At 39.9% G+C, this 18896-nt stretch overlaps 2 protein-coding genes across 6 annotated transcripts in view; one reads left to right on the forward strand and one right to left on the reverse strand.

The window, feature by feature from the left end:
• Positions 1-8011, forward strand: part of CLCN3 (chloride voltage-gated channel 3) — a 71388-nt gene extending 63377 nt beyond the window's left edge. For 2 of the 4 annotated variants that reach the window (XM_064652455.1, XM_064652456.1), the window contains 3 exons: positions 735-951; positions 3246-3321; positions 4991-8011. In XM_064652455.1, the coding sequence (XP_064508525.1) occupies positions 735-951; positions 3246-3321; positions 4991-5149 (452 nt within the window). In that variant the 3' untranslated portion in view covers positions 5150-8011. The remainder of the gene's footprint in view (positions 1-734; positions 952-3245; positions 3322-4990) is intronic. The other 2 variants (XM_064652457.1, XM_064652458.1) reach the window with 1 other exon arrangement.
• Positions 8012-9902: 1891 nt separating this feature from the next.
• LOC135413170 (histone PARylation factor 1) overlaps positions 9903-18896 on the reverse strand; it is a 67562-nt gene continuing 58568 nt past the window's right edge. Inside the window, exons 1-8 of one of the 2 annotated variants that reach the window (XM_064652462.1) lie at positions 18555-18835; positions 17615-17774; positions 15476-15662; positions 14881-14979; positions 13705-13855; positions 12680-12767; positions 11920-12092; positions 9903-10140 (exon numbers count right to left, since the gene is read on the reverse strand). In XM_064652462.1, coding sequence (XP_064508532.1) covers positions 10009-10140; positions 11920-12092; positions 12680-12767; positions 13705-13855; positions 14881-14979; positions 15476-15662; positions 17615-17774; positions 18555-18563 — 999 coding nt within the window. In that variant the 5' untranslated portion in view covers positions 18564-18835 and the 3' untranslated portion in view covers positions 9903-10008. Of the gene's footprint in view, positions 10141-11919; positions 12093-12679; positions 12768-13704; positions 13856-14880; positions 14980-15475; positions 15663-17614; positions 17775-18554; positions 18836-18896 lie in introns of those variants that run through there. The other variant, XM_064652461.1, reaches the window with a different exon arrangement.

The raw sequence follows: 18896 nt of genomic DNA on the forward strand, positions 1-18896 counted from the left end.
CCCAGAGGCTCTCCGGGAAGAGGTCACAGCACCAAGCCTGACAGAGCTAAAGAAGTGTTTGGACAAGGCTCTCAGACACGTAGTGAGATCCTTGGCGTGGTCCTTTGCAGAGTCAGGAGTTGGACTTTTAAGATCCTTGTGAGTCCCTTCCAATTCAGGATATTCTATGATTTTATGATTGTGTGAAATAGTCCATAGTATGGGAGGGAATGTCACCAGCGTGATGAACACACGAAAAGAAAGAGGATTCTGTTCACAAAAAAGCAAAATAAATTCATTATAAACAAGAAGGCAACATTTTCAGAGTGGTCAGAAATTCTTTGGTTTCAAAGCAATAATAATTACAGCCCTTGGAATCATGACAGGGGAGCTGTCAATTGAGATTGTTGACAATTTCTTCAGCAGCTGTCTGTGCGCTTCCTGCATATTATTTTTTATGCCTTTCCACCTCTTTATAGTAAATAAGAGTTACTTATTGGAATGAGAAAAGTAGTAGTCAACGAATGACTAAAACTAAATGGTAGATAGCTTTTGTGATTTCTGCACTAAGACTTTTTGGGGATAAAGCAGTGGCTATGGAAACACATCGAAATAGCATAGATCAGAATATCAGCATCACTAACATCAGTCTGGTATTGTTGATAAATCTGTCTGTCTGCACTAACTTAATTTACTCCAAAAATGTAAATTCTTCCTCCTCTGCTGTTTTCCCCCCTTCCCTCTTTTTCTTAAAGAAAGTGCTAGAAAGAAGCAGGAAGGGATTGTTGGCAGTTCCAGGGTCTGTTTTGCCCAGCATACCCCATCGCTTCCAGCAGAAAGCCCTCGACCTTTGAAGCTTAGAAGCATACTTGATATGAGTCCTTTCACCGTGACAGACCACACACCAATGGAAATAGTGGTGGATATTTTCCGGAAGCTGGGTCTGAGGCAGTGCCTTGTAACACACAACGGGTGAGTAAAGTGGCAGCAATGCTGTTCATTTTGTTAATACAGTAATTTTCACTTCCAGGATCAGACTATTTGAACCGCAATATACACCATGATCATGGTATTTGAACCCGTAAGTTTGGCATTGCAACTGAGAAGCCCAACTGTTCATTAAGAAGGTGCTGTGCTGTAGCATGTCTCTAAAATTCTTACTTCTCCCTTGTATTTCAAGTAAGCAGGGAGATGATTTTAGTAACTTTACCATGTTCTGTTAAAAGTTAGCTGCCATTCAGCAAGTTTGGTGTATGCAACTTGCTTGTGGAGGAGGAGACAAAACTTGTCTCGCAGAAATTTAGTCTTTATGTGGTGCACAGCGTAAGGCCTCTATTTCCTTGTTCTTATCTGTGTTCTGGCAACATGCAATGTACTAGCAGCTGTTGAACATGTACAAATATCTGGGTTCGTAAAGAGGAGGAAAAGGAAGAAAATGTTCCAGTCAATATCTCATCTTCTGGAGTTTAGTGATGGCAATTACCACTAAGCTTTTGTTTTTGGAATACTAACAATTAAATAACTGCTGCTAGTTCTGGAACTTCAATCTGCAACTTTTGCTTCTACAATTCAAAATATTTCAGGAAAGTAATTTTAAGATTTAGAATGTTTGTAAATGAGACTATAGGGAGTAGTCCTGTGATTACCCTTAAGTAAATCAGCCTCAGGCATGGAAACATAAATGTTCATTATAATTGCCTCTTATCTAAATTACTCTTCGGTTTTTTTACATGATCTTTTCCTGTGCAGCTATTCCTTTGCCATTCTGCTTTCCTGTATCTCTTGCATTAAACACTTGACATGCAACATGCTCCTACCATAATATCCTGCTTTCCCTTTAGCATGTCTTTTAAGGCACGTGGGGAGTGAAACTTTGTCTGCTCATCCACATGTTTAGGATCAATGGCCATGGGACAAGAAATCTGAAATATGGGTGGGACTTTTTGTTTTGCTGTGGGCCAAAGGACTGCTGGTATAAATGGCAAATATTTAAATATTGCATTGGTTTCCAAGTGGGTTTTTTCAGATGTATTTTAAAATAAATTTATTTTAAATGTTCTCCTGCTTTTTTTTTTCTTTGATGCATCCCTGTATGGAATGGCAAGTAATGTTTCCAAAAGCATAAATGACTTTAAAAGCCTTTCTCTGGTAGGGAAAGGATATCATGATCTGACACACAGAAGTTAGTGCAGGCATGCAATTATTTTTGTTTTGGGGCTGGAAATTTGAATTGATAGAACTTAAGAATATTTACTGTGATAATTTTTTTCTCAATTTCTGTTGTGGTTGAATGCTGAAACATTGATGTTAAAATCGCCTCTAAAGAAAGCTTCATCATGCAAAGCTATGTCAAACTCTACTATAAGTTTTTAACTATTTTATGGTAAAGTAGCAGCAAGTTTAATATTTATTGAACTACTTCAGTTTACAAATTTGTGATATTCCATGAGCATACTGTCCATTACAACAAGAGCAGATCATAAATACTAGTACTGGTGATATTTAGCCATGGGTTTGTATAGCCTTGTGGACATCAAGGAGTACTTTGTGTTTTGGCAAATTTCCTGCAAACAGAATATAACCACATAAAGACACACATCAGCATACTGGTTCCAATCCAGATCGGATTGTGCAGAAATTGGTGCTGATGACAGAGAAAAGACTGTGCCTCACTCTTCCTAATTTGTACCAGAATTCCAGGGAGTTGTTCTTGATTTACACTGTCCTGAATGAAAAATCTGTTTGAATTTGGCTGTTTCTAGGGACACCAAATAACCTGGCTCTCTAGGGGAGCTTTGAACCTAAAGTGCTGTACTTTACACAGTTACTACTTTGTTCATCTACTGTGGCTTGTTAAAATGTGAATAATTATCTTCATGTGTGAGGAGAAATAACTACTGAACAAAGGAAATACAAAGTAGATTTTAGTTTCAGTGCCTTTAAAACCCAAAAACACATGAATCTGAGGAGAAGGGATAAAGTATGCTTCCCTGATGTGTACCTGATATGAGAAACATGTTGCTCTGGGATCACTGAATTGTGTTCAGCATTTTGGGAGAAAAAGAAAAAAAGCAAAATCTGGGAAAGGGTACTGACTTTCAAATAAGTTTTCAGTTAATTATCTCATTAGCTTTCCTGCAACCATTCTTTTGGTTTTGTTTTTGGTTTTTTTTTAGTTTTGCTCTATTCTAATCCTTTTCCATTATGATTAGAACTTTTTTTTATTTGATTTCACACAGTTATTAGCATAACGTGATCTGTTTCAGGATTGTCTTGGGGATCATCACAAAGAAGAACATATTAGAGCATCTCGAGCAACTAAAGCAGCACGTCGAACCCTTGGTGATTAGATATATCAGATCTCATAATTAGACACGTTAGAAGTCAGGAAGCATGAAACTTGTGAACTGTTCAGGGCTTTTATGACATCGGCTGAACAATGAAATCATCTTATGCTCAAAATTTGTATTCAACCATAAAACAGTATGTGCAAAATCCTTTTGTAGAAATGAAGCTGTTAATGTGGACATACTGTTAGTCACAACATTAAAGGAAAGTAAACAGTAGACTTTCTGATACTTGTGTTGTTGAGATCATGTAGATCCATCTGGTTGATCTGATTTCCCCAGGTGGGAAAGCACACACCTAGGAATACTTTTCCCCTGCCTAATGCAAATTAAGACTTTCATATATGCCAATTCCTTTTTCTGATCAGGACAGCTTTAAATAGCTGTTAAATAGCAAAGTATCACATCTTCTGAGAAGCAAAGACAAGTGTATTTTAACCACAGCATTAGATCTTCCCTGTAATCCCCCTTTATCAACGTGATTTTTTAAAAATATTCTTATTTTTAGTGAAGTCCTGTGATTTTATGTAAAGTCCTGTGGTTCTGCTGCTGATACCTACAGCAGTTAGTGCACCCCTTTATAAAATGTTCAGTGATATCCAGAGCCACTAAGTGGCATGCTACTATGTTGACTGTTGACTTCAGAATCTAGATATAGTTTTAACCATGATGTTGTGAACTAACCTTAGATAGGTGGTAAACTTTGTCTTAATTTGGACATGGGTTGCTAGTTACATCTGTACTAAACATATCCACCACATTTAGCTGTTTATGTGCAAAACATGCTAATTATGTTCTCACTTTATGCTAATATTTCACAAGTATTTCATGCATCCTTTAATAAGACAAATTGAAATGTACTAACCAGAATAATAAGGGCAGCAGCTCATTCATTCTGCTCTTTGCTTCTCTTGTGATATTATCCTTTTGGACAGTCTCACTCTATTTGATGTTTCACAGTTATAATTTTGAAAGACCCTCTCATAAGAGCACTGTATCTAAATTGGAAAATGAAGATTTTCTTTTAGTATTCACAGTTTATTTTCTAAAGCCATGAATTCCAAAAACTATTTAACTGTTGTTTATTTTACAAAAGTTTCATGGCTGATACAGTGTGCTCCTAAGAATACGTTCAGCCTGAGCCAGTGCATCAGACTGGAAGGATCCTTAAGGTTTTAAAATGGAGGGAAGGGGAGTTTGATTTGCTGTTAGGATTTTGGGCCATCGAGCAGTACGTCACTTCTGATGGCTAGGTTGGAACATATCTCCCTTATTAAATGGGATCAATATCACTTCTTTTTCATACGTCTCTTTTCTTTGTCCCTCTTTGTTACTTTTTTGTTGGCATACACTAATCAAAATTTGATTTTTGTAGAAACGAAAAGTTAAAAATTGTGATGGGCTCTACTTGTATTACTTGTATTTCATTAAAATGGACTACAGCTGTCAGAGACCATCTGATACGGTGTCTCAGCATTGCTGTGTTTTATCAAACTGGTGGTTCGTCAACATTCTGATTAATAAAATGTTTTTGTTTAAATGAGAAAATCAGGCTGTTTACTTTTGCTCTATTCCTGTCAACAAAAAGGACTTGGCTACAGATTTGTTCTGCTTTATTATTTCTCTGCCTGGATTAATATCAGTGTTCCATTTATCCTTTTCAGGCGCCTCCTTGGCATTATAACAAAAAAAGATATCCTCCGTCATATGGCCCAGACGGCAAACCAAGACCCCGCCTCCATAATGTTCAACTGAAACCCATAGCTGAGGAGAGAGAGGAAACGGAAGAGGAGGTTCATTTGTTGAATAGCACAACACTTTAGTCTGGGGAGTACTTCTAAAATCAGAGACAAGAGCTGGGGTTTTGTGTGACAGTGCTGCTGGCAATCAGGAGTCGGTCTGGAGGAGTATGTGGAGAGGAGGAAAGCTGATGGGAGTGTGGGAAGGGAGAGCTGCTGTCCTGCACTGGATGCGTCCCGAGGCATCAGGTCTGCCATGATAGTGCAGTGCCATTCTCCAGCCCCAGCCTGGTACTTCAGCATAGAAGAGATGTGTTATTAATCCCTGTTTCTGGAGGGATTGTTCTGAATTGAGCCATCTTGTGGAGACTGAAAGGTCTTTCCCTTTTTACCATTGAAAACTGTTGTGTTAACTCATGAAACGTATTAACTATTACACGTCACCTTTCTACATTCCAGAAGAGCTTTATTTCTCTCTCTCCTGAGCCGTAAGAAAGCCTCTTTAAAATTGGTGTGCCCTTTTGAAGCAGTTGTTTCTCATATTGAGATGTACTGTGAGTTACTGAGGTTTGATCACAAGAAGGAGGTTTTTCTTGTGCCATTAAACATGTGAGTTTGTACATCATGAAACGCTTGGGGCAGTGCAGATCCACTGCAACAAAACCAGATTGAACAGGTAATACCTTGCAAGAACCATGTGAGGCTTCTTTCAACCCATGTGCTGTCATGATATGAGAAAACTAAAACCAGATGAAACTAGCATTTCAAAGAAAAATACTGGTTTTGCTGCAGAAAATATCAATAATGTGACCTGGTCTTATGCAATTTTTGTATTATTGAAAACACTATGATATATACCAATGTTGTGCAGTATAAGGAAAAATACTGCTATACTACTAGTTTAAGAGCTGGAACAATTCTGTATACGTGTATCTGGTAAAAATTGCATGCTACAACACTGGAGATCTTTTTCCCCCCCTGTAAAATTTGAGAGCGGTCATTTTATTTTTTTCTTCTCCACAAAAGATGTTCCACTGCTGACACGGTAGGAAGAAATGTAACTCATAACTTGCACTAAATGTATATTATTTTTCTTGAAGTTTTACCATTCTTTATTTATATTTGTATGGATTAAAAAATCTATTAAATATGAATCAGTTAATATCTCACATAACTAATTACCTTTTTAATGTGATTTTATAGAATAATTCATAATCCTCTGCAAGTAATGGAGGATTAGCAAATGTTTACAACTAGATGAAGGGTTTCAACAAAATGGCTTCTTTATGATCCAACATACATACAAGATCATTTTCAAATATAACTTTCACTGCCGTTACCTTGGATTTCCTTGTTCCTTTACTAGCAGATAACTGGAACAGTAATATTAAAATTTTATTTAAAAACAACCTGCAGGGTTTTAAAATTAATAGGAGAAAGCAACTATATAGATTGCTTTTGGCTCTTTTTTTTTTTCTCCCAAGTACATAGAGGTGTAAATTATATGTAGCCACACCTGAGCAGCTGGGCAGAATTGAATGCAGTACTTGAAACTTTGGCAGGACTTTAAAATTCAGCAGCAACACACACACTAGTAGATGAACTGACAGATTCCTAACTTCTTTACAATAGATCATTTTGTTTCATATTCATTTTATCAAGCCACCACCACAAATGTACGCAGAGGAAAAAAAGCAATATACTATAAGCCTAAACTAGGGAGGAAAAAATTAAGAAATCTGGCTGACAAAAATCATGTTTCGTTACATGGGGTCGGATAAAATTTCTTTCTTTTAACAATTATGCTCACAAGACTGCAAAAATTCCAAAAATATAGGCATTAAAATTAACAAGTACGGCATTCATCACAGTTACTTCAACCATCTTTATTCACCAAGTACTCAGTATGATTTTATCTTAAGTACAATAACACACTGAACCAAAATTCTGGTACTTTTGGCAAGCTGCAAAATAATGCCTGTACTTAAGGAAGTGCACTGCTGAATTTTAACCGATTTTTCTTAGTTAAAAACTGCCATTGACACTTCATCATCTCATCTCTTGCAGCAACTGGAACCAGTAGAAAGTGAAACGTGCCAGTGCGCTCACAGTGATCAGGCCCTGTATTAAAAATGGCTTTGGAACTGAAACAGGGAATCAGGCTGTGTTAAAACAGGAGTGTTGCAGCCACCTGTAGACTTCCATGTGGAGTGCTGGTGGATAAAAATTTGCTGTTACATTGCATAAGCCTGAAGAAGAAGAAAATTCACAAAGAGCAGGATTTGGCCCATTTACAGAAGACAACTCTGGAAGTTGTCTGGTTTTTTTTCCTACAATGGAAGAATATAAACACACTACACATACAAAAATTGCTTTAAATCAGTTTGAAATTTTTGCCATGTCTAATGCTCTCCTAAAACACTGCTGTGTGTGCTGTATTAACTTGCACCTAATTCTACAGACTGTACTATCTGAATTAAAATACAGTTCACGCCCCTGCTGTGTTTTATAATTTGTGTAGATCCCGAGTGCTGCATATAAATTGTGCATCTCTGTTTACTCTTCTTAACCTGCTAAGCTTTCCCTGTTGACATGTCTTCTGGTAAACATACAGTAGAGGTTCTGGTAAGGAAGTATGTGTGCCTGTGCTGTGAAACAAAAATGTCCTAATGTAAAACTTGCAGCGCCTTACTCGAGTTACTAATTTGAAAAAAAATGTGGTGGATGGGAGGGGGAAAGTGTCAGCATTTTTTATTTTTTCAACCATTCAGATACTGGTTCATGAAGAATGCATTCTTTGTTAATCTGTGATGTTGCCTAGAGCTGTATTTAATATTGATCTTAATGTTTTTATTTATAATAGTGTGGTAGAGCTGCATATCATTACAGTAAAAATTCTCATTACTGTGATGATTTAATCAAACATTAAAAACTTCTGTATGACCATTTATTGTTCTGTTCATGCTTTTTTATTGTTTTCACAATATTTATGGTGGTTTTGCATTTATTTTCACCTGAGAGAAAATTAACAGCTAGAAATCTTACATATAAAACTAGTAAGCAGATAAAGGAAAGAATGAATGTTATGAGGTGCAGTCTTTGCATTGCCTAGTATTTGGCTACAAATTAGTAGCCAAATCAACCCAATCACACAGGTCACTATTAGGTAGGGGTTTTTTCCAAAACAAACATTTAAGTTTTTGTTTTAATTATAGAATAGTTGGCTTTTCTGATTTAAAATGGTTAAAAGTGGATGATGCTTTTGTTGTCTAAAAGCCATCTGTTGATGATGTATATTCATAGAATAGCGTGGGTTGGAAGGGACCTTCCAGATCATCTGCTTCCAATCGCCCTGCAGTGGGCAGGGACACTTTCACTAGACCACATTGCTCAAAGTCCCAATTTAATCTGACCTTGAACACTTCCAGGGCTGAGGCATCTACCACCCCTCTCGACAACTTGTTCCAGTGTTTCACCACTCTCATAGTAAAAAATTCTTTCTTGTCCTATTGCAGCAGGCCCTGATAAAGAGTCTGTCTCCCATTTAATGATGAACAGCACTCAGTAATTTTTCAGTCGCTGTAACAAATTTCATTCTTCATCGCATTAATAGATGAGTATGGATTTCCAGTCTAAGGTCCCCATTGTTGCAGATCTAAGTTGATATCTAAATAACAGTGCAAAAGGTGAATTTTAAGGTCCTTCCAACCCAAACCATTCCATGATTCTACTTTTCTATTACGTGTATAATTTACAGGGCATTAATGTGAAGGTCTGTTCTGTTCAGAACATAAGACTAAATATTCAAGCAAGTACCTCTTTTTTATGTATAAAACAAAACTCCAGGCCCCTGAAAGAGTCACTGTCTGCTTGTGCTTGAATAACTAGAACATGCTGAGTGAAAGGGATGAAGCTGTCAAATTACAAAAGTAGATTATCTCTTTCATTTAAAACTGAAGATACTTTTCTGCAGCACTCTAACCTACACTGTGAATTGGAGGTACAATCTGTGGCTAAAAAAGTAGGAACGACTTACATTTGAGCATGTTGCTCCTGGCCTGTAATCTTTGTCAGTAGTAATCAGTATTACTTTCTATCATTGGTATTACTTACTGTCATTAGTAATGCTGTGACTTACTACAGTGGAAGTCACTGTATGGTGGCAGAGCAAATGTTATTTTCCATTGTTTATGGACTGTTATTTCAATCAGTTGCCCAAGAATAAAACTCACAGAGCTGTGGGCCAATGAACTTGAAAACATGTCATTTCTATTTTGTACAAAATCAATTTGGTTCCATTTTTAAGTGTCCATTAGTGTTGAAAGCTGGGGATGACTTCTGATTAGCAAGGTAGCAATTGCAGTGGAATTCCAAATTTGTCTTGTACCGTCATTTAGGCTTCCCTTCATCCCATTTGTTTCCTCCAAACTGAGCCAGCCCCTGGATTGCAGGACGTGCGTTAGGGCTCTGCCACAGACGGGAACGCGGCACCTGCGGGTGAGGAGGCGCAGAACGGCACCAACAATCACCCGGAGCAGGGACGTGAGGCTCCGCAGGTGTGTACGGCACAAGCTGGCTGCAGGAGCCACCTGGCCGGTGCCTGCAGGCGCTCCGAGCAGTGTGAGGCAGCAGCCCGCCCCTCCCATTCTCCCTCACGCCGGCTGGCCGGCGTTGCCCGCAGCCCGGGGCGGGGGCGCAGCCCGGCAGGCGCGGATGTGTCCGGGCCGCAGCACCGCCCGCCCTCCGCCGCAACAGCCCCGCCCGGCGGCACGTGACCCCCTCCCCTCCGGGCCGGGGCCTGGCCCGTCGCGCGCAGCCAGCACCAGGAAACAGCGCGTTCCTTAGAAAAGCTTTACTGACCCCAAGACACCGCCACTGAGTACAAAAAGCCCACGCACACACACAGACAGACAAGGCTGCCCGCCCCGCCGTAGCCCCGGTGCTCAGGGCTCCAGCTGGTCCAGGCCCTCCTCCCGCCGGCTGCCCAAGTGCGACTCGATGATCTCGGCAAAGAGGTTCCTCTTCAGCAGGGAGTAAGCCAGGGGCAGCAGCTGGCCCACCGTCTTGTGGAAGTACTGCAGGAGACAGGGAAAACAAGGCTTTGTTTATCCCGGGACACCGGGTATTTATCTCCTCACCCACTCCCAAAGTGGCTGAGCACGTCCTCATGCTACACCTGTCACAGCCACAGCTCGCTCAGGCGGGGCTACCTGAGCTGGAAAACTACTTTTAGCGGTGCAGGAAATGACGGTGCCATTACAGTATGAAGAGCTCCAGCCTGCGGCTGAAGCCCTGTGTCCTGTCACAGTCCCATGTCTTGTCACACTCCACAGCTCGAGGGGATTACAATGGTACCTGTAGTAACCATTTAAGCGCTTCAAATGTAAAAAAGTCAGACTGTATTTAGCATTTGCAATGATTATTGCACATGTAAGCCGATTATAGCTCTTATATGAAGGCGACAAGATTTAAGTCCCTTTCCCTGTCCTGGGCTACAGATAAAGTGTCAGTGTTTCTCTGGCTCTGGAAGCAAGGGGACAGGCAGGCTCCAGTCAGAACCAGAAAGCAGCTCCCAGTATGAGCTCCAAAGCAGGCAGGGACCAAACCACCAAGTAACTTAAGTGTGAAGCTGCTGTTTTTTCCTTTCTGTTTACTAAACAAGAAAATGAAGGTTTCTATTTTTAGAAAACAGCTGCAAAGTTACAGCTGTTTCAAACTGCTGCCTAAGATAGACAGAAGACACATGATACTGCTGTAAACGTGTAATTTGTTGTTGCAGGACTTTGTCAGGGTTTAGTCTCGTGTATCAAGAAGCACATAGCGCTAAAGCCAGGTGTTTGCCTTCACCTACTCAGCTAACTGGGAGAAACTGTTTCCTTCACTGTCCTTCCCGTTGCAGACAAGATTTAAGCACCTGAAGCAGCCCAGTCACTGAACAAAGGGTCCTAAACGAGCAGGATATCAGAAGAAAATACCACACATTTTCAGATGCTGTACAGAACTTAAGAGAGCAGGACAGGAAATCTAAGAAACACATTAGTAATTTAAAAGTGCATGGTAAGAGCAGCAAGTTTTCCTTCATTTCAATGACTAAACATTTTAATAAAAGTTCAGCACAGCTCTTCTGGGCCTACATTTAGTATTGAAAGATAAAAATCTTTCACATGATACTCTGGAGCACTGATACTGGTTTTGCTAGAAGAAGCTATTTTGTATGGATCCATTCACATCAGGTTGATGTTTAACTTCTTTGTGTTATTTTCTAGCCATAGACTGATTACAGATATGAACCTTTTCATCAACAGGGTGAATGTTTTAATACAGAACTAAAATAAAATACAGAACAAAAAGCACTAAGCAGAATCTTTATGTATAATTAAGTGCTATTAAGTGAATCAACTTATTGATGATATTCACTGTTAACACAGAAACAGGGAAGAGACCTCAGGTGGGAGGTGCCCTACACAGCCAGAGGCAGTGCAGCCAGACAGCTGACCTGGAGTCACATTTTTCCAGCTAGGGTTACTACAGTCCATTTCTTGATCCAGTTGAATTTGGGTGCCTGTGCCTATACAAGTAGTTGGGGACAGGGGGCTCCAGCTATTCAGTATATTTAGATCAGACATTCTGCACTCTACTTCTGGATTGCAGGATTGGGCTTTCCTATGCACAATTTTAAATTCAACACGGAATAATGTCTTCAAGTGTGACTTTCTAACAGTCTTCATGAATTAACAATATTCTTGTAGACCTTTATGATTTCTAGGGATAATTATTCTACAACACAGAACAATTCCTGGTCCACATATAAAATAATGCATAACTTTGTGAAGTATGATTGCTGTAGTACTCACATGTGATCCATAGCAAAAGAGGTCCATACCCAGTTCGTACCCCATTCCATAGTCACATTCATCATTAGCAAACTGAACAAAGGTCAGCATTTCTTGAATGGGTGCAAAAGCCTTCACTCTCTCATCATCAGTAGGAGCATCAACAATAGCCTTGCAAATTTTTTTAAGATTAGCTGCAAAAAAACCAAAGTCAAATATCCAGATGTTTAAATAAATAAATTTAATATTGCACAGAATAGTCTATGGCAAAACCATACCCGTGTGTCAACTAAGTGGGCACACCCTGAACTGCTGGTGAAAAAGCTTACCCCTTTCTTTGGCTGCTCATTCTTGCCCCCTGCCCATCCCTCTGAGTTCCCCCATAGAGAGAGACAAGCATTTGTGTGGTGAACTTCCATCAAGGAACTGATTCTGGTTAAAACAACAGTGGGAGAAGAGGATGGATAAGAAATAAAGCCACAAATCCCTGAATATAGATCAGTTTTTTGGATCTACTTCCTGCATGGCTGTGCCAATACAAAAGATCATCTAAACTACTACTTCAGGAATTATTATTTCAGATTTAACATGTTTCATTGATTTTCATTTGGTTCATCTAAAGACAATACTTTGAGCTCAAGTGTGACGGTTAAGACTTCTACCTTTTACTCCTACCAGTTACTCTACGTAGAAAATATGAATGCAGTTTGTTTTTTGCAGAGTCTGTGTGACTGAAGGTTGTTTAAATAAAGCAGAAGAATACCGTAAACAAGATATTTACCATTTGTTTCAGGAAGTTCTCTGTATCCAACATCATTTTTGTCTACAGGAACAACTAGACCTGCTCCATGAAATGCTTTGGTCACCACCTAAATAAAGGGACAGGAAACAGAACATAGCACCATAAGACAGTATTGTGACATAAAACCACTCACTTCATTAAACACTAATATCTGTCTGCTGGTGGTCAAACCTAATATAGTGTCCTGGCTCCAGGACATCAACTCAGTTTCAAATAATATTGCAATTACTTTCAAGTGCTGAAGTTTAAAATAACTGGAAACTCCAGTCAAGCTCTGAAGTCTAGGAACCCTTGTAGTCTCTTGTGTAGCACCTCATTTGTTTAGTCACCTCCTACTATAATTATTTCTGATAGGTATGCAAAACTATTACTATTACTAGCCATACTATTTATTATTACTAGCCATACTATTTATTATTACTAGCCATACTATTTATTATTACTAGCCATACTATTTATTATTACTAGCCATACTATTTATTATTACTAGCCATACTATTTATTATTACTAGCCATACTATTTATTATTACTAGCCATACTATTTATTATTACTAGCCATACTATTTATTATTACTAGCCATACTATTTATTATTACTAGCCATACTATTACTAGCCATGGTCCTGTTTCTAACAGAGCCAACCCAACTGTTTTAATCTTCCATTTCAACCAGTTTTCTCCATGCCCTCCATTTGTTTTATTTTTTAGACTACTGCCCTTATTGTGGTTTTTTTGGTGGTGGTTTGTTCCTTTTGTTTGTTTGTTTTTAAATTGAATTTTGTTTTACAAGCATAATGTGTTTTTATTTAGTCCTATTATTTGGAACACACTTGTATTAATTTTCCCTCTCCTGAAGTTTTAGAGAGAGATGATTGGCTCTGAAAATTCTTAAATGAAGCATCCTTACTAACTAGAAGGATAAAAAAAAAAAAAAACAAACAGGAAGGGAAATGAAAAAAGTTTAACAGAACTTAGTTCTCTCCAGTGGATGAGGAAAGTCATACTTTCTTATCTCTCTGTTTCATCTTCATGGTTTTTTGTTCCAGAGAATAACCCAGATCTTTTGCTGTCCTTGTTAGCTTTTCATCTAGGTCTCTCAAAACAGCACTTTTCTTTTTATCAGTCACTTCCTTGAGTTTTTTTGACAAAAATAATCTGCAAACAGAAAAAACATGCCTTAACAGAAAATAAACAAACAAATCTATAGCCTTTTAAACACTAAACTTCCAGTTCTTATAATGAAGACTAGCAGTCCTGAGTTTATTTATACAAAGACTTGGAAATGCAAGCCTCGTTTAACAAGAAAGAAAAGTCTGGCACAGACAGTACTTGGGCATTTCTTATCTGTTATCTGCATTACCATCTAGTTTATGCAATCAGCAGGTGCTGAAGATTCTCCCGAACTCAGTAGCTGTTCATCTTTCTATCTTAAGAATTCAGTTTGCTGCTTTCGTGCCATATACACCATTTGTCATCCAAGTCATGCACACAAATACATATTTATGAGTTTCCTCATGGTGCTTTCAAAACAAATGTCCTCATTTAACTCTGCACTGCACAAGGATTCTTTTGCAGAAGCCACTATTCAGCCTGCTTCCACTGACTGACACATGTCTGTCCTTAAAAAGCTTTCCATTTTTAACCGGCAGGGATGAGATCTGTTGTTTACATTCCTGACATGGAATCACGTAAAGCTTCATGAATCATCTTGAGTTATATATCCATGTAAATGTTATCCTGCCCCAAGGTCAGAAATGGCACTTCTTGTATTTATTCGTTATATACAAAAGAAATGTATTTTTACATAGGCAAGAACAAGAGCCAGATGCTACTGGGATACTCCGATTTCCTTCACCACTGTTTGAGATGCCCGCCCTTTACTTACCAAGTATTTTAACCAAGTATTTAACACCCAGTGGGTATTTTTTCCCCTGTAGAGCCTATCCCTGCCAACATATTTAAAGAATGAGATAACTAACGGTTATCTATTTTACTTCTGAAAGGAAAACACTGTCAAAAAACCTATAAAGGCTTTGGAGAGAACCTTAAGACTTGCTAGCAGTGGCAGAAAATAAGCGCGAATTTCTTGAGAAAGACACGTAAATAAGTCAGCTGCGTTATTCCACACCTCACAATTAACAGTTTCTACTCTATTTTTTATAAGTCAGTATGAACCTTACTTGACTGCTGCAAAGACGTTATCACCAACTTGTGAAATCACACAGCCCTTCTTAGCTTCATTTGCACCAACCCACACTGGGAGCTCATCTGGCACATCCCTATTGAGGAAAAAGTACACACAAATAGTCAAGGTGTGTCCATTTCTCTTATTTCAAAGCAAAATTAATTTGCTTCCTCACTATGCTGCCACCTCCTTCAGACCTATCAAGAAATGCCCTTAGATCTAAAGCTCTAAGATCTTAGAGCATGCCTTAAAGAGAGCTTGCAGCTGTACATGCAAAGAGAATACCTGTTCCCTTTAATTCATTTGACTTTTTCTTCCAAGTATCATGGCAAAAGTTAAAGATTAATAAGTGAAGGTGCTCTGGATGGCTGGGGGAGGTAGTTTAATAAATATTTAAATCGTCTCCAACTCCAGTACCTGTGATCTTTTTTAATAAAAAGATAATCAAGCCATGTGTTAATATCCTATTACAGAAGAGAAAGATTCTTGTTTGATGATTGTGCGCAAGTCTCAAATCATGTCTCATGGAGAAAATAGGACAAAAAACTGCATAATTATGGTCTAGCAAGAGCGTACAGGAAATTAAATACCTGAAATATCCCATGTGATACTGTGTTTTGCTATCCCCAACAAGTATAGTCTGGAATTCTGGGGGATCATAGAAGAATCTCCAATGAAGGTTGAAGTTCACATCTGTTGATTTTGGTTTTTTGTGTTTTCCAGCAAGAATATCATATGGTCCAACCAGTTTAAGTCCAACACTTGACACAAGTGCATCTGAAAAGCAAAGCATGAATTGATTTACATTCTGGTGGGTGCATATCTAGACGCAGTTCCTGTGTCACTCAGGTATCAAAAGCTTCCACAAATTCCATCAAACACTGTTTACTAGACAAGGAGAGCTGAGACATTCTTTTGTCCAGATAGCTTTCATTTGAGAGTTATTACACTTCTCATAAGAAGTAGCCGTCAACAGTTCAATGTCTGGGTGGAGATCAGTGATGAGTGGTGTTCCTCAGGGGTCAGTATTATTTAATATTAACCTTTATCAATTACACAAGACAGTGGGATCACGTGCACCCTCAACAAATTAGCTGATGATGCCAAGCTCAGTGCTACAGTTGACACACCTGAAGGTGGGATGCCATCCAGAGGGACCTGGATATACTTGAGAAGTGGGCCCATGGGAATCTCATGTATTTTAACAAGTTAAAATGAACAAATTGAGAGAAGCCTTCCTGAGGACTTGGGGGTGCTGGTGGGTCAGAGGCTGGACATGAGCTGACAACATGCAGTTGCAGCCCAGAAAGCCAATTGTATCCTGGGCTGCATCAAAAGCAGCGTGGCCAGCAGGTCAAGGGAGGGGATTCTGATCCTCTGCTCTGGTGAGACCCCACCTGGAGTGCTGCATCCAGCTCTGGGGGGCCCCAGTACAGAAAAGACCTGGCCCTGTTGAAAGGGGTCCAGAGGAGGTTCATGAAGATGATCACAGGGCTGGGGCATCTCTCCTGTGAAGACAGACTGAGAGGTCTGGGTTGTTAGCCTGGAGAAGAAAAGGCTCCAAGGAGACTGCAGCCTTTAAATATTTTAGGTACTGAAGATAGCGACAGACTTTTTAGCAGGGTCTGTAGCAATAGAATGAGGGGTAATGGTTTTAAACTATAAAAGGGTAGATTCAGACTAGATATAAGGAAAAAATTCCTTAAGATGAGGGTGGTGAAACACTGGAACAAGTTGCCCAGAAAGGTAGTGAATGCCCCATGCTCGGACACATTCAAGGACAGGATGGATAGAGCTCTAAGCAACCTGGTCTAGTTGAAGATGTCCCTGGTTATTTTAGGGGATTAGACTAGATGAACTTTAATAGTCCCTTCCAGCCCAAATCATTCTATAACTCTAAAAAAACTTGTCATTTCTAGAGCACACAGGGATGGCACATTCTGTTATATAATAAATTTGAGGAGGTTGAAACCCAGATTTAGCAGTGCTTACACTGAGTTAAAGCCTTTTCTGCCTCTCACCCCACCAGTGGCAAAGCTGTGATGTACAAGAAGCTGAAAGGGGACACAGCCAGGACAGCTGACCCCAAGTGACCAAAGGGATATTCCATACCATATGGCATCATGTTCAGTATATAAACTAGGGGAAGACAGAGTGTCATTTGGAGTGATGGTATTTGCCTTCCCAAGTCACTGTTACGTGTGACAGAGCTGTGCTTTCCTGGAGTTGGCTGAACGCCTGCCTGGCCACGGGAAGTGGTGAATGAATTCCTTGTTTTATTTTGCTTCTGCATGTGGCCTTTGCTTTCCCTATTAAACTGTCTTTAGCTCAACCCACAGATTTTCTCACTTTTACCCTTCTGATTCTCTCCCCTGTCTTACTAAGGGGGAGTGAGTGGCTGAACAGTGCTTAGTTGTTGGTTAGGGTTAAACCACAATATATCTAGGAAACTTGAGTTCCATATCAAACATTTTAAATGTACCTGCAAGAAAGACAGATTTAGACAACGTTTAGTCCCCCTGTATTGCACGATTTAAGTAATCATATTTTAGAAATCTTGAAGTATACATCTGATTATATCCAGGATTCCTGTTTACACTCACATAAATATCCTGCATCTTAACCACAAATTGAAGCTGCATTAGAATGCATCTGACCACCTCCAGTTTGCCTGCTTTCAGGCTGTTTTTGAGAGTGAAAGTTAGAAAAGGCAAAATTTAAAACCTCACCACTTGGTTTCTCAGGATCCAGTTCCTCGCAAAACTTCCAAAACTGGTAGAAGTCCTCAGGCAGTCTAAGCCGATAACATGTTTCGGCTTCTTGACAAAGACTGTCAGGAATATCTGCCTGATTTGATCTTCTCTTCTTGACAGCTCCATTTTTTTCGCTCTGTAGATGAAAAAAGAAAGCCCACAGTTAATTTAGCTGCTTTCTGTCAGCTCCACCGAAGGATTTTACAAAGTTTTATATTCATGGAGGAACAATGATTAGGACCACTAGGGCATGTTTGTTAGTTAAAGCAGCATATATACAGATTAGAACACCTATTTTGGACAGAATCTATTAGAAGTGCAGTCTGATATGTGCTAAACATGTATGAAGTAGCAAACTGCTACTTTTATGTTAATGGGTCGATATAACCAACAGGAGCACTTCCATTAGTTAATTAAGCAAAGGACTAAGCAACCCCCAAATTTAATCTAAGTTCTAAATTATTTTAAAATGACAATTTCCAATCCCACCACAGCCTCTATCTAATAAATTTAGATGTTTACAGATAGTTGAAAGTAGGGATACTATTTTGTCATACCTGGTTAAATGACACAACAAAAGTCCTCTAGTCTCTACTGTCTGAACTACTGTGTTATTCACCATCAGGAGTAGTGCAGTTTACAGTGCAGCATTTTAAAAGTAGCTTAAAGCTGAAGTTGCTGTTAAAAATGATGTAACATAAAGCGAAGCAGACTAGGAAATGATCCATACTGGGCATACGCTCCACTAGAGCAGTAGCCTCAACTACCCCCTACTTGAAATAAAAATTTAAAAAAATAAAAAAAAAAAAAGGCAGCAAGGTTTCTTTCCTGTTTTTAGGAAAGGCCAACGCAGACGACACTTCCTCTCCGAAATGGGGCCGCCGCCAGGTATCCAGCGACACCGAGTGCCCCGTACCCAGCGCATCCTGCCGGGATGATGCGGCGGCTGCCGGGCACAGCGCACCTTAAACGCGGCGGTGCCGGGAGAAGCCCGGGGGAGGAGCGGCTCCCGCGCAGGAGAACGAGGGGCCCTGGGGCTTTCCTCACAGCGACGGAGCAGACAGAGCGAGGAGCGCGGAGCCGGGGACCGACGCTGCGACAGGGCACCCGCGCCGATCCAGGCCTGCGGCCTCGCGGCTACGGCGCTCGTAGCTCGCCCGCCGCCCTTCCCAGGGTGTCCCGGGCCGTGTCCCGCCGCTCCCCCCGCCCCACCTGCTCTCCGGCGGCTCCCGCCGCACCGCGCGGCCTCCGCTTCCCG

The sequence above is a fragment of the Pseudopipra pipra genome, chromosome 4, assembly GCF_036250125.1.
Source record: "Pseudopipra pipra isolate bDixPip1 chromosome 4, bDixPip1.hap1, whole genome shotgun sequence".
Taxonomy (NCBI): Eukaryota; Metazoa; Chordata; class Aves; order Passeriformes; family Pipridae; genus Pseudopipra; species Pseudopipra pipra.